The following is a 15,071-nucleotide window of genomic DNA, read 5'->3' on the forward strand; positions in this document are numbered from 1 at the left end:
TCACTAGCAGACAGATTTGCCAATCTGTACCTTGATAGTGTTCCCACTTCTCTACATACTTAGAACTCTGTTTCCAACACATGACCATTTATTATGTTGATTATTTGGAACATTGAGGCAAATCTGGACTTTTCTTTATTGGGGTTTTCTTTTGTTTCTTTTTTTAATTGTGTTCAGTTGTTCTGTTTCATGGATTTTTACCTGTGTTAATATTTGGACATTTTTCATTAAATTTTCATTAAACTTGCTGGTAAATAGTCTGTAATTACACCACTCATACTGAAGTGACTCATGGCATTTCCAAAATAATGAACTAAATACCAGCTAAGCAGGAATATGTCATAATACATTCATTGCTTATCAAAAAGCAGTCAAAATAAACAAAGTGGGAGCAAAATAATATACACAATAAAAAAAAGGTGGAGCATTTGGCCTGTGTTGTCCCCTTTGTGTGTGTGGCAGCTGAAGATGTCCAGCCCTGCTGATGTGTGTGGTGTAAAAAACATGAAATGTTCTGCCAGTGATGTGGTAAAACTCAGCATTAGAAATATATGTTATATATGTGTTATGAAGTACCTTTTATAATTTAGATATTTAGTTTTGCATCCTTCCCTTCTCTTTTCCACTCCATTTCTGGCAGTCTTGCCTGCCCAGTTTTGTGGAATTTCTGCCTTCCTTCCCTCACTGATGCTGCTCCTGGTGCATTACTGAGGTGGGAGAGCAAGCATCAGCCAGTGCTCCTGCAGCATCTTTGTGCTTTCTATCTTAGGTCTTAAGATTATGGACACAACATGGGGGTTTTTTTGTGTTGGGAAAAAAATTATGTGTTTTGTAAATTTGCAACCCAGTGGAACTTTTTGTCCTTGGTGTTCTTTTTATCATGGAAAGCCAGACTTGAAAAATGTCAACTAGCAGAGATGAAATTTGTTCAGCCTGTTGCCAACTGTATCAGCTAAGGAAGGATGTATTAAGTATCAAAACATAAATATGTGCCAATTTTCTTTATACTTCTTACAGCTTTTTTTTTTTCTTGTTCCTTTCAAATGTAACTGGAAATCCAGGGGAATACTCTGCAGACAAGTTTTGAGGTTCACACTGGATAAGGTTATGGGTTGATGTACTGACTGATATGAACTTGGCAGCAGAAGGGAAGAGGTTTGGCTTAGTGTTCAGTAGAATTTATGCTGGTGCTGTTCAGTGCTCAGACTGTGCTGGCTCAGCCTGGCATTAACTGGTCTGCTGCTCGTGCCATTCCCCTGAGGACAGATGTTTTTTACATTGCCTGCTCTTTCACTTATGCTCCTGGGCAAAAAAAAACAGAATCTGAGCTAGTGAATGATCTTAAAGCATTTTAAAATATAGTGGATGCCAAAAAGCAAAAGCTGAAACCTGTCAACTTAAGCCTCTCCCTTTTTTGTGTGTTAATCACAGAAGCTGAGAACTTCATTTTTCAGGGACTTATAGGAGCTGCAGAGCATATTTAGGGGAGCTCCTAGGTATTTGGGGAGCACCCACATTATAAAGCAGAACTGCACTCTGCAGTACAGAAAGGATATTTTTACAATGGTCTGCACTCATGTGGACAGGCCCTCAGAAAATGCTGATCCTCAGAGGTGCAGGGACTGTGAGTGGAATTGTGTCCTCCAAGTTCAGTTACTGTCTCACATGATGAGGAACATTTTATGGCTGGAAATGTGAACATTCCTGAGGGAAACTCACTGTTCTCACTTAGCACAGAACTGATAAGTCATGCAAGATTGTTATGTTGATATTTTTAACATTTTTTCCTTAAGGACCAAAATAATGAGGAGAAGCACGCAAATGGACTTATAGTAAGTTTAAATCTAATCTTTATCTCCTTTTAATTCTGCAGAACATGTGAACAGAGACCTGAATTTCCACTCACTTTGCAACATGCTTCTTCCTTTCTCTAATTTACTGCTTCCAGTGTCTTGTTAAAATTCCTGTTGAGCCCTTAGCTCCTGAGGTTGGCTAACCCTTGTCTTTAGAAGTTAGAGTGGTCACTTTTGTGTGGAGTGTCTTGGGCAGCAGTGTTGTGACTGAACACTTAGATAAAAATCTGCCATGTGAACAGATGAAAGGGAAATTTCTGGCATAGAAATAGTTCTGTGTTCTGTCTGAAGTGTCTTTGTGTAGGAAATAGATCTGCTCTCCGTGTGCTTCCAGTAGTTTGTCTTTTCTACAGTGCTGCTCCTTTGATGCAGAGTTGTGTAATGTCTGTCTAAGCAATGTTTCTTCTTTAATAGAACTGCTGCATTTTTAATGTAACTTCTGTCATTTTTGGTTTTGGTCACACGTGGTTTCTCTTTCTTTGTTCTTTTTTTGTCACTTGAGTACATTTCAGATACTTTTAATAGGAGATTGGTTTCAGTAAAAATTCTAAAAATCCTGATGTGTTTTCATTAGAGCTGCCAGTGATTCCCAGGCCTTGGTTGTTTGTCCACTACAAACAGATTTAGCAGTAGGATTTTCTGCTGTGAACCTTGGACTAAAGGTGCACATGCATATTTCAGTTTTGTGCTTATCATAAATAAGGTGAATTATTATGTGCCCTGCAGATGGAACATAATTCAGATCTTGGTGGGAGGGAACAGCTTGTGTGATGTCCCTGGAAAAGAGAAGCTATGCAGGAGGGCACTTCCACAGGCACAGTGACCTGCACATCTGGGCTGCAACTCAGAAACTGCATAGAGATATTGCAGCTTGGTGTAGTCTGAATTTGATTAGCCACTGATCTCATTATCTGTAGGCTGGCCTGTACTGGGGAGGATGAAATATTTCTGTAAGGATATATTAACTGTGAGTCAGTGATTGTGAAGCCTAAAATTGTGACGCTGGGGAGGTCAGCATCACCTTGGGCTAAAGGTCAGGATTTCACTTTAAACTTAGGCAGAAATGCAATCATTGGCTGCTGCCATGGTGGGATGAGTCTTGTTTCTGTGTAATTGTTATTCAATTGTTATTAAACTCAGAGCAGGAGACTTTCAGGTCTGCCTTCAGCTGTTTCTAGCTCATGAAGGCATCCCTCAAAATATCCAACATGAAACTCCAGTTCTTGGTGCAGTATGGGGAATTGTTTAAGGATGAAGTTACAGCCCTGAATACAAAATCAGATTACTTTGTTCTTTCTTTATCATACCAGTGCTCTGTATCATGTGGATGATTAGTTTCCCTAAAAACTAAAGGAGATGTGGGTAGCAACAGCATCCTGTGTATCATAGAACCATCTTGGGTTTTAAATCTTAACTCTTAAGATGGGATCATCATTTTAAACTGTGAACTCTGTGGGACAGGGACCTTCCTGTGTTGAACACATGATTCCACAGGGAGGTGAAGTACTGGATAAGGGACAGTGCCTTTATGCTGGAATGCAGTGGAGTAATAGCACCTGTACTGGATTATTTGTATACTGAGTAGTAAAGCCAGTGGAACTTTAGAGTGCTACTTTTATGGATGCTTTTAATGGAGATTTTTTTTTTAGTGATAAGCAGAGAATAATTGTTCTATTTTTAGTTAAAGAAATCCTGTGCTATAAAAAAAAAATAATAGAACTTTTCACTGATTTTTAGAGTCATACAGTGTCCTGAGTTGAAAGGGATCCCCAGGGATCATAGTGCTCCAGCTCCTGGCTCTGCACAGGACAGCCCCAGGAACCACACCATGTGTCTGAGAGCATTGTCCCAACATCCAAATGTAGGATAAAGGTCTGAATTTCAGGTAACTGGGAAAGAAGGCAGGAAAGGAATGTGCCTTTAGTAGGAAAATGGGAAGAAGGTTAAAATGAGCCTGTTTCCCTCAGTCTGAATGCAAATAGAAATGAATGGACTAAAGGGAGAGGAGAACAGTTGTAGACACTTCTTTTAAATACTGGTGTAAAAAAGAGGATAGGGATGAACATACTGACTGGATTTCTGAGCAAACTGAGCAAAAATTTTCATAGTTCTGATAGATTAGGGATTTAAATTGCAAGGTGCTTGGAAAAGGGTTTATATCCCTTTTACTCAACAACCAAGACGTTCTGGTGGTTGTGTGTAAACATAAATAACAAACAGTGCTTAGGTGATATTTTGGGTTAAAGACAGGGCAGTTCAGATTTCCAAGGGTCTTGATGCATAAAAGCCAAGGACATCAAGTGAAGTCAGTGACTTTTGGGAGCATTGAATGGACCTGGTGCTTCATTTTCCAAGTGGCCACCTTCAGAAATAGGTTGAGATGTCCTCTCCTGAGCTGCACTGAGCACTGTCAGCTTGCTTTGGGAAGAATTTTGCCAACAAAGCTGCTTCATGGCTCTAAGCTTGCTGATGATTCTTGTTTTGATTTATGGGTTGATCTGCAAAATGAATTTTTGAGATTTTTTTTTTTTTAAATACTGATTACCTATTCTTATTTTGGCCAGATAATTTGCATCTAACTTTCCACTCTTTGCATGCATTATTAATTAATGGACATTGGGTGGCATACCAGAAGCAAGAACCTGAAATAGGAATTCTTTATAGGACGCTTCAAATCTGCATCAAATCCAATTTATTGTGCAGTCTGTGTAAAGAATCAAAATATTCCCACCTCAAAAGTATTTCTCATGTCCTCAACTGTCAATTTGTGTTTTACTTCCTCTCTCAGGAATTCACTCTCTTGCATTTGGGCATTTCTCATGCTCACAATGTTCTTGCTATCTATGCTTTATTTTGTTGTAATTGAGGGGGGAAAAAAATAATGTGGTTTTCTTTTTCTTGCCTAGAGCACCATCAACCCCGTGGACGCCGTGTATCAGCCCAGCCCCTTGGAGCCATCAGGGATCAGCACCATGCCCTCCCAGGCTGTGACACTGCCAGGTAGGCTGGGGACAGCCCCTTCCAGCTGTGACACTGCCAGGTAGGCTGGGGACAGCCCCTCCCAGGCTGTGACACTGCCAGGTAGGCTGGGGACAGCCCCTCCCAGGCTGTGACACTGCCAGGTAGGCTGGGGACAGCCCCTCCCAGCTGTGACACTGCCAGCTGGGCTGGGGACAGCCCCTCCCAGCTGTGACACTGCCAGGTAGGCTGGGGACAGCCCCTTCCAGCTGTGACACTGCCAGGTAGGCTGGGGACAGCCCCTTCCAGCTGTGACACTGCCAGGTAGGCTGGGGACAGCCCCTTCCAGGCTGTGACACTGCCAGCTGGGCTGGGGACAGCCCCTCCCAGCTGTGACACTGCCAGATGGGCTGGGGACAGCCCCTCCCAGGCTGTGACACTGCCAGATGGGCTGGGGACAGCCCTTCCCAGGCTGTGACACTGCCAGATGGGCTGGGGACAGCCCTTCCCAGGCTGTGACACTGCCAGGTAGGCTGGGGACAGCCCTTCCCAGCTGTGACACTGCCAGGTAGGCTGGGGACAGCCCCTTCCAGGCTGTGACACTGCCAGGTGGGCTGGGGACAGCCCCTTCCAGCTGTGACACTGCCAGATGGGCTGGGGACAGCCCCTTCCAGCTGTGACACTGCCAGCTGGGCTGGGGACAGCCCCTTCCAGCTGTGACACTGCCAGGTGGGCAGGGGACAGCCCCTCCCAGGCTGTGACAGCCACCCAGAGTGGTGACTGCACACTCAGCTCAGAGGGGCTGAACAGCAGCAGGAGGCACAGAGAATTCTCACCAGCCTGGTTCTGGGGATGAGCTGATTTGTTTTATTTACTCTCAGTTACTGGTTTGCATTTCTAACAGTCTTTTTAAAAAATGAAACTATAACTTTCAGAAAAGGCAAATGCTTTCTAGCTAAACAACTGCAGGTTTTTTTACATGCCATCCTTGGTTAATAAAAAAAGGACTTAGGTATGGCTTTTGTAGAAAATGATTTGATTTTTGGAGGTGAGGTGAAATAATGTGGAATCTCCTTCTGAATTTTGGGGTTAACATGTCAAAATCTCCCCTAGAACCTGCTCAGCTGTGCAAGTCAGAGCAGAGACCCTCCTCTTTGCCAGTGGGACCTGTGGTAGCATCACTGGGGAACCAGACTCCAACACCAAACAGTACAGGTACAGTTCTGGGTAACTTCTGTTGAAACACAAGAAACCCTGGAATTAGTCATTAAAACAACAATATTATTGGCCTGCATCTTGCTTTTGATCAACACCAATTGCAGTGTTTTGTTAAAACCAGTAATGCTGCTCTTTCTCCTCACCATATGTACACAATATGTACAAGTTTTACCAGCTTCCCTTTGTCTCCCCAGCATTGCAATCCTGCAGTAACTGAGAAAACATGTCCCTTAAACTTTACTGGTGTTCTGTGCTCTTCATTTTCCTTGTGACTTTCCTTTTGTCAACTGTTAAACTCTTTATGAACCTGCCTAATTATTGCTTTTAATTTTGTACTTTCCTCTTCTGAGTTTATATCAGCCTTTATTGATTTGAACAATTCTTGTTTAAGTAGATTTTGAAAGAATTCATTTCTATTGTTTCTGTAATTTTTAATACTCCACAGGGAGTGGGCAGTCAGCACCTAGCAGCAGTCTCACCTCTCCAAGCCATGTCAACCTGTCTCCAAATACAGTCCCAGATTTTTCTTACTCAAGCAGTGAGGATGAGTTCTATGATGCTGATGAGTTCTACCAGAGCAGCTCTTCCCCAAAGAGATGCATGGAGTAAGTAGCTGCCAGTGTGCACTGTGTGCAGTCTGTATCTCCAAGGCCATGCCTTGTCTGCTTGCAGAAATTGCTTTAAAAAGGTGGGGGAGGTCAAAAACCACTTGGTGTAACAGAGTGAGATTGCCCCTGCCCTCAGCCACAGACACAAACACAGAGGCAGTTTCTTCCTCTCCTCCTTCCCATTCCATCAGATGTGTGTTCACAAACTCTAACAAACCAAACTTTGGAAGTCCCCAGCTCAGAGCTGTATTCTGAGGCCATGGTGCATTTCACAAGCATTTGCTGCAGCCTTTGCTAAGTGACCAATTCCTTCACACATTTGCTAAAAGATACTCTTTGAAGTTGGCACCCTTTTCCCAAAATCTCTATTTACTCTTCATTTTTTATTAATTGAAACATTAATTTTAAGAGATGCTACACATTGCAAAGAGGGATTAGTCAGCTGTTTTCTGCCTTCATGAGTTATCTGAGGCTGCAGGCTGTCCCATTCCTTCAGCTGCAATCCATTCTGAGCTTTCTGTGAATTAGCATGCACCATGTGTCTTAATGTCTGCCACTGCACAATTATTGATGTCTATCACTAAATTCCCTGTCTGTGAATATCAAATGACAATAATTTGGTCTGAAATTACTTAATTTGAATTGTGAGAATTTATTAGTCTCTGTAGTTCTTCAGGGTCTGCTGCAGTCCTGACTCGGAGCAGCACAGGCAGCAGCCTGAAACGTCCAGATACCACAGAGTCCCTCAATTCTTCCATGTCTAATGGCACAAATGATGCTGGTAAGTGGCCTGTGTCAACTTTCAGTAAGGAGCTATTGATTGTTCATCTGTGTGTAAACTGGGTCAATAGATGCAGGGGTTTTGTTATATATGTGTGTGTATGTGTATGGCAAGGTACTTATGGGAAGGGTTTTATCTACTGTTTCTTTACTAATGGAAGATTGCTGAATGGTAGGATTTAAAATCTGTATTTTTTTACATATATGCTAATGAAATCCAGTCTGGTCTTGAAGGTTTAGAGGAAAACAAAAGCCATTTATTTGGTCTTTCAGATCTCTTTGATCCTCCTGACGATCGAGAAGATGATGGGGAGGGAGAGTCGGTGGAGGAGCACAAAAGTGTTATCATGCATCTCTTGTCACAAGTGAGATTAGGCATGGACCTCACCAAGGTAAACTTGCTGCTCTTCATGGGGAGGGAGGGGCAGTAAACCCAGAGTTCTGGGTAAAAAAAATGTTGAATCATTTAACTACATATTTGTTCTAAGAGCTGGTGAAGCTGTAATCTCTTTAGCATGGTGTTTTTGAATTGGAGTTCTTACTGGAAGGGGAAGGGTAACTGCAGAATAAGTATATGCAGATGCTAAAATCTGTTTGGGAAAATAGTTTGCTATGGAAAGTAGCTGTTTGTTCTCTTTGAACCTAATTCTTGGAGTGCTTGTGAAGCTGGCACAGGGAGAATGCTGAAATGTTACTCCTGTCTTTAGTTTCCTAGAACAAAGAGCTCCAAGATCCCAAGATATGGTGGCATTCAATAAAACATAAAGTGAAAGGGAGAATTGTAACCATATGGTGAAAAGCTTGGCTTAGTTGGGATCTTAATGAGTAAATAAGTTGCCTGTGTATTTTGAAATGCTACACTTAGGTCTGGCAAGGAAAGGGTTGGGTCCTTCATGGGTGAGATTCATGCTGGTGTCTGTCTGGAGGCTCAGTGAGCAGCATTCTGAAGGTGTTGGTCTTTCCAGGCAGCTTGGATAAATTTAAAGAAGTCATTCCAGAGTGAGAAAGGACAGGGGAGATCAATCCTTATCCTAAAGTTTCCTTAAGTGGATGAATTGAACTGTCCAGCCTGGAATGAACAGGAGATAATAAAAAGATATCACTTTTCTGGGGAAGTGATGGGCAGCAGCTCACAAGCAAACAGCTCAAGGTTTCTGGCAGTTCTGAATAGGAATTGATCCAAACTGTGTCTGTTCTGGGAATTCCTGGGGTAGCTGAAAATTACTGATCTCAAATCAGGCTGCCAGGAATCTTTGTGAGCATGTACCTTGTCAGCAACAGTAATTGAGGGTGGATCACACTGAGCAGATCCATGAGGATGGACCTTTGGGAAGTAGTAGGGAAAAGCTTAACCTTGATCTTGATGAGACATGCAGCAGGATGGGAGTGTGAGTGTTTGTAACTGAAAATTGACAGTGTTCACAGAGATGGAATTAAATCAGCAGAGAAACTGGAATTCAGAGCAGCTTTTGATGTGCTCTATCTAAGTGGGACTAGAATCCATGTAGGATGAGACTGTTCCTGTTAAACCTTGGGGTTTGGAGAAGGTGCCAACTGACCTGCATATGTCAGAACTCATTGGTGAGCTCAGGCTCACAGTCAGCTGAGCACACACAATGCTGTGGCTGCTCTGTTTGCTGTTCACACTTGGCTTTTGTACAGGATATTGAAATACCTTCAGCTGGATGAGTTGTTTTCCTTCACTCAGGTGGTTCTCCCAACATTTATCCTGGAAAGGAGGTCCCTGTTGGAAATGTACGCTGACTTCTTTGCACACCCGGACTTGTTTGTCAGGTATTTGACTTGGGAGCTGGAGCATTCACTGCTTCTCATGCTGCTTATGGCCCTTGTGGGCTGCCACAAGTTGGTACTTTTGAAGAATATTGCTTGGATTTTGGTTGAAACTTCAAAAAACAGTCAAATCAGCCAAACTTGTAGTTGTAAAACAACCACCCATTAAACTTTCCCGTATCCAAGGTCCCTGTTTATATTTCACTCTGCCTGTCCTTTTTCTCTCTCTCTGTAGCATTAGTGACCAGAAGGATCCCAAGGAGAGGATGGTTCAGGTGGTTAAGTGGTACCTCTCAGCTTTCCATGCAGGAAGGAAAGGCTCAGTTGCTAAGAAGCCTTACAATCCCATTCTGGGGGAGATCTTCCGCTGCCACTGGGTGCTGCCTGGCACTGAGGATGACATGGTGAGTTTCTTGTGGTGGTTTTTTTGGAGCCCACAATGCAGAGATGCAACCCAAAATTTTGTGAAGTCACTGCCTGAAAAGGATTAAGCTGTGGTTAAGTAGCAAATCAACAAACTGTGGCAATTTCTTAACCAATTCTCCCCATCCCTCCTTGTTATCTTTTGACAGAAGTATAAATCTGGCATAACAAAATTTATTGTTTTTTAAAGAATCACTTGACATGCTGAAAAGTGTCCTTTTTCCCTGAACTGTTTCATAGCACGAATTATGAATTTGATTATTCCCAAAGTTATTATTTTTTCCTTTACTTTCTAAACCAGTGCAGCCCAGAGGGATTTTTTTGTTGCTTTTCTTTTCTGGCACCTCATTTGGGCCTCTTGCCTGAGGAAGTTGCCAGTGATGGTGTGGAAAGTGCTGTTGTGAGGTGCTTCATGTAGCCCCAGGGTAATGCATCCAAGCCAATGGGATTATTTGGGTATAAGCCATGACTTTTTCCCATTTCCTTTGCTTCCCACTGATCTGTTTGCTGAAATCTTGTTTCTGAGGTGAGTGTTTGCACTCCAATTTGCTGGCATAAAGGCAGTGTTGTATTTGGGCTTCCACTGCTTCTAACCATGAATTAACTACACTTTGCATTCTTTGCCACGGGAAATAAATATTAGTTTATGGTTTTGTGGTACATGGAATCTGATCTGATTATTAATGTGCAGATCAGACTTTTTCAGAAGTAAAAGCAAAAACTGTTTCTGCCACTTAAACATTATTTATTTTGTCATTGGGTTTCTCCATGAGTCTTTCAGTTTGACTGTTTTTTCTGGAGACAATTAAAGACATTTATACTTAACAATAAGAGAGTAGATCCTTTAGAAAGGATCATAGTTCCAGGACTAAGGAGTCCTGCAGTACATTTCTAGAAGCCTTCAGAGATGGAGGCAGCTCTCAGGGAAGCTTGCAGTGTTGTTAGGCAGTGTGAGTGATGCAGTGCTCTGCCTGTCCCACAGGAGCCAGTCTCTGAAGGACCAGTCCCCTGGGTCAGCAAAAGCAACGTCACCTTTGTGGCAGAGCAGGTCTCTCACCATCCTCCAAGTAAGTTGTGACAACACCTTTGCCAGGAGAGGGGGGACAGTAAAATCAGCTCTTGGTTTCAATCCTGGATTTACACTTTGTCTCCAGATTTAAAAGCTGAATATTTATAAAGACTGAAAAATTTTAAACTGTTTTTGTGTGAAATTGCAAACTCTGTTACACATTAAGTGTGAGGCACCTGGGATATTTCCCAGTGAATGAATTTGGGAACAAAGGTATCAATGTCCTGTGCTGCTGTTTTTAATACCTGCCTCTCTTTTCAGTTTCAGCATTTTATGCAGAGTGTTTTAGCAAGAGGATACAGTTCAATGCTCACATATGGACCAAGTCCAAATTCCTAGGAATGTCTATTGGGGTTCATAACATAGGGCAAGGTATGTGTGTGTCAACTGAGCAGCAGAGGAGAAATTAAATTCTGCAACTAGGATTTTTCATTAAATAATTAATGTAAATTATTCTATGTCATGGTACTAAATGTAAGCAGTTGTTGAATTTATGTAAGTGGAGCTTATGTATCTGAATTAGAGATTCCTTCCACACTCTCTGTGTGCTGAAAACACCTAGGGCCCAGTTTTTCCCAAATTACAGCCATCCCTGCCTCCTCCAGAAGCTGGGCATTCTCAGCATCCATTAAAAATGGAGCTCCTCCCCTTTCCTTTTCATGGCACCTGTTTTTAATGGCATATTTCATGAGATCATTATGGAAAGTTCTGTAGAGGTTTTGCTTAATGTTTTTCAAATCTATTTGTATTTTTCTTTAACAGGGTGTGTTACATGCCTAGATCATGATGAACACTATATTTTGACTTTTCCTAATGGCTATGGAAGGCAAGTAGATATTCTAATTGTTATTTTCATTTTTAATGCAGTGTAATATTTCATGCTTAGTATTTTTGGGTCAAGAGCTTATCATGATGTGCATTTCTGTGTTTCTAATTGCAGGTCTATTCTCACTGTGCCATGGATAGAGCTTGGGGGGGAGTGCAGCATCAATTGCTCAAAGACAGGTTACAATGCTTCCATTGTCTTCCACACAAAACCATTTTATGGAGGAAAGAAGCACAGAATTACAGCTGAAATTTTGTAAGCAGCTTCCTTCATCTCACTTTTCCCTTCCTGAAATGCCAACAGCTTTAACAAGACAGTCAAGAGTGTAAAATGCTGAAGCAGAAACACCCAGAAGAACTTAGCTCATCATTACCTGTCATAGAATTTTATTGCCAGGTTTGTGAGAGGAAGCTGCACAGGCCTCTGTCCCACTTTGTGCTGCTTGAAAACATCCTCAGGTGGTTCCCAAAGGGAACTTTGCTGTCCTGAATTATCAAAAGTGACTCCATCATTACCTTTCCTACAAATACAAATACTGCAGCAAGCCTGGGATACTGCTCATAGTGTCAGTTGCAAACTTCACTGATTTTTACCTGTGGTTTGGTGGATTTTGGTTAAACCCTGTGCACATACCCAGCACAGAGAATTCAGTGGAGATTCCCATTGTATTTGGAGATGTGCTGTGATGCCAGCAAGTGGATGCTGACAAAATGAGGTTTAACCTGGTTTTAAATCATTGACACATTGATAGATGCAATTTAAAAACTGGTGTCTTGTGTTTCCCTGGAAACCTTTTTAAGCTTAAACTCACCACCCTAAATCTGTGTGGAAGGCCTGTAACTGCTTTCCTAAACTCTAAATGCAGATCCAGCCCTCGGGCAGTGCTTCCAGTGAAGGTTTATGTAACTCACTCATGCCAAACTGCCCCCTTGTGAACAGAGCCCTCCTCTGCTGTGCTGGGCAGGGGCTCTTTGGCTGATATAAACCAGGCTGTACAGAAGACCAAGTTTTGATCCTTTAGGATTTTTCAGTTGCTGTAATACAGCTGAGAAATGACTGTTTGTTTCTCTTTAGTTCTCCAAATGACAAGAAACCCTTCTGCTCCATTGAAGGAGAATGGAATGGGGTCATGTATGCAAAGTACTCCACAGGGGTAACACAGCTTGCTTTCTTTTTTCTCTTTTCATCAGAAATACAAGATTGTACTTAGAAAGGGGGGTTTGGGGTGGTTTTGTAGGCTTGGGATTTTATTTTAAACAAACATTAATAGTTGGAACCTCCTATGAGGCTGTCCAAATGAATGCTGAACTGGGGATAAAACTTGTTCATTTATTTTTAAGGAAACTTGATTTCTATACAAGAGAATCTGAAGAATTACCATGTTTCATGTATTTGCTGCTAACCAGTGCACTAGAGTGTAGAAAATCTGAAGTCTAGCTAAAGAACTGAGTAGGTCTTTTTCATCTTCCACTCCAGGAGAATGCTGTCTTTATAGATACCAAGAAAATGCCTACAATAAAGAAGAAGGTAAGGAAATTGGAGGACCAAGACGACTTTGAGTCTCGCTGGTAAGAACTTCAGTTTACTGGGAACATTAAGGTTTTATTTTAGTTCGACTCCAGTTTGCAGGACAGGGACTAAGGCTGCACTGATCCAAGCACTGCATGCTCTGCTCACCCTGAGCCCAGGTACAGGCAGGCTGGGGATGTAAGGGGCAAAAGGATACCTGGAGTTCTCAGTCACATCCTAATCGGGATCAAATATTCAGGGAGGTCTGGAGAGCTCCACCACAACCTCTTCCCTCCTGCCATAACAGCACAAATCTCAAATATCCTGAGGGCTTTTCTGCCCTTTCTCTAACCTGTGATCTGCCTTTATTCGCTGCTGTGTCTCCAACTTGTAGCACTCTGCTCCCATAAAAGTCTCCCTTGCCTTTCTCTTTGAAGCTTATGGAAGGATGTCACCTACAACCTGAAGATCAGAGACATCGACGCAGCCACGGCGGCCAAGCACGCGCTTGAGGAGCGGCAGAGAGCCGAGGCCAGGGCCAGGAAGGAGAACGAGACCTCCTGGGAAACGAGGGTGAGCTTTATTCCAGCAGGGTGAATGAAGCTCAGCCTGTGGCCTTTGTTCCTTTCTGGAGTCACAAAAAGCTCACGTGTGGTTATTCCTTTGCAGTTATTCCACGAGGACGGGGAGTGCTGGGTCTATGATGAGCCGCTGCTGAAGCGCCTCGCTGCCAGCAAGCACTGAGGGGGTGAGGCCTGGCCTGGCCTGGGCTGGGCAGGGCAGGGCTGGCAGCTGAGCCCACCCTGGAGCCTGGGCAGGGCAGGGCAGGGCAGGGCTGGCAGCTGAGCCCACAGCCGCAGTGATGATCCCAGGCCCAGCCCCGGCCCTCCTGCAGCTGCAGCGGTTCCTTTCTCAGGGATACTGGACTTACTGAGACAGACAAAGCAATTCACGAGAGGCTGAGCAGCTCCGGGCAGGGACTGGCTCTGGTGGCAGTGGCCAGGCTCAGGCCCTGGGGCACACACACTGTGTAACCACTGTGAAGGCCACGGCGCTGGGAGCAGTTGCATCATAATCCTGGGTCCTACATATTTAAAAAGCAAGGAACAAAATGCAAGGTGTCATTTAAATCTCGCTGATGTTAGCAACGTGTAAATATGAGGATTCCTCTGATGGGACAATTTGTTAGAAAATGCTACATCAATGTTATCTTCCACCTGTATGATAATCAAATCTTTTGGCATTTCAGTGTCTTGCCCAAAATAACTGTTATTTTGAGATTGAAATGTAACCATAGATAATTCTACCCAATGCATCTTAAAGCTTCATAAAATAGATTTTTCAAACTTCTCTTATGGACTTTTTATTTATTTCATAATAAACCTTTGCAGGAAGACTGTTTTCCAGTTGAGTCATGATAAATTAATTATGTGGAATGTATTAGAGGTATTTGTTTTTCCACTGGAATAATCCTTGCAGCTAGCTAAACCTACTTCCTAAAGTAGTTCATGAAGTAGCAAAATGAGCATCTGCAGCATCCACAGGAGAAGTTTTCTGGACTCTACACCCAGCCTTGCCAGCACATCAAGAACCTCTGCATTGTGTGGTTTTGCTACAGTTAATAACGATTGAGTAAGTAGCTAGATGTAGCAATCAAACTACTTTTCTCTCCACAGTTAAGTCTAGCTTTTATTTGATTTCATCTTAATTTTGTCTCTGTTGCACATACAGAAAAACTAAAAAAAGCAGTGTGAGATGGAAGCCTTGGGCTTTTCTCCCCCTCCCAGCCACTGTCACTGCTCCAGGAGCGCTGCAGATCCTTCCTGAGGAGCTGTCACTGCTGCTGAGGAGCTGCTGCAGCACTGCAGGGATGGTGCAGGCCAGGCTGGACACGAGGGCAGAGCCCACAGCTCCAGGCAGCTGGAGAGGAGAGCGTGGGGAGGTCAGGGCTGTGCCTCTTCTCAAGGAACATGGGAAGGTGATGAGAGGTTGGCTGGAAACTTGAGGAAAGCTTCCTCAGTGTCTGAATGGGCTCT

The 15,071-nt window shown here is 43.0% G+C and overlaps 1 protein-coding gene across 6 annotated transcripts in view; it reads left to right on the forward strand.

The window, feature by feature from the left end:
- Positions 1-14,432, forward strand: part of OSBPL9 (oxysterol binding protein like 9) — a 57,979-nt gene extending 43,547 nt beyond the window's left edge. For 4 of the 6 annotated variants that reach the window (XM_054638617.2, XM_077182512.1, XM_077182513.1 and 1 more), the window contains 16 exons: positions 1,794-1,832; positions 4,760-4,853; positions 5,925-6,026; positions 6,475-6,634; positions 7,306-7,418; positions 7,691-7,809; positions 9,126-9,211; positions 9,444-9,612; positions 10,614-10,698; positions 10,962-11,072; positions 11,463-11,526; positions 11,641-11,781; positions 12,601-12,679; positions 13,003-13,094; positions 13,473-13,608; positions 13,705-14,432. In XM_054638617.2, the coding sequence (XP_054494592.1) occupies positions 1,794-1,832; positions 4,760-4,853; positions 5,925-6,026; positions 6,475-6,634; positions 7,306-7,418; positions 7,691-7,809; positions 9,126-9,211; positions 9,444-9,612; positions 10,614-10,698; positions 10,962-11,072; positions 11,463-11,526; positions 11,641-11,781; positions 12,601-12,679; positions 13,003-13,094; positions 13,473-13,608; positions 13,705-13,779 (1,665 nt within the window). In that variant the 3' untranslated portion in view covers positions 13,780-14,432. The remainder of the gene's footprint in view (positions 1-1,793; positions 1,833-4,759; positions 4,854-5,924; positions 6,027-6,474; positions 6,635-7,305; positions 7,419-7,690; positions 7,810-9,125; positions 9,212-9,443; positions 9,613-10,613; positions 10,699-10,961; positions 11,073-11,462; positions 11,527-11,640; positions 11,782-12,600; positions 12,680-13,002; positions 13,095-13,472; positions 13,609-13,704) is intronic. The other 2 variants (XR_008534745.2, XM_054638618.2) reach the window with 2 other exon arrangements.
- Positions 14,433-15,071: the final 639 nt, after the last annotated feature.

This window comes from Agelaius phoeniceus, chromosome 8, assembly GCF_051311805.1.
Source record: "Agelaius phoeniceus isolate bAgePho1 chromosome 8, bAgePho1.hap1, whole genome shotgun sequence".
NCBI classification, from domain to species: domain Eukaryota; kingdom Metazoa; phylum Chordata; class Aves; order Passeriformes; family Icteridae; genus Agelaius; species Agelaius phoeniceus.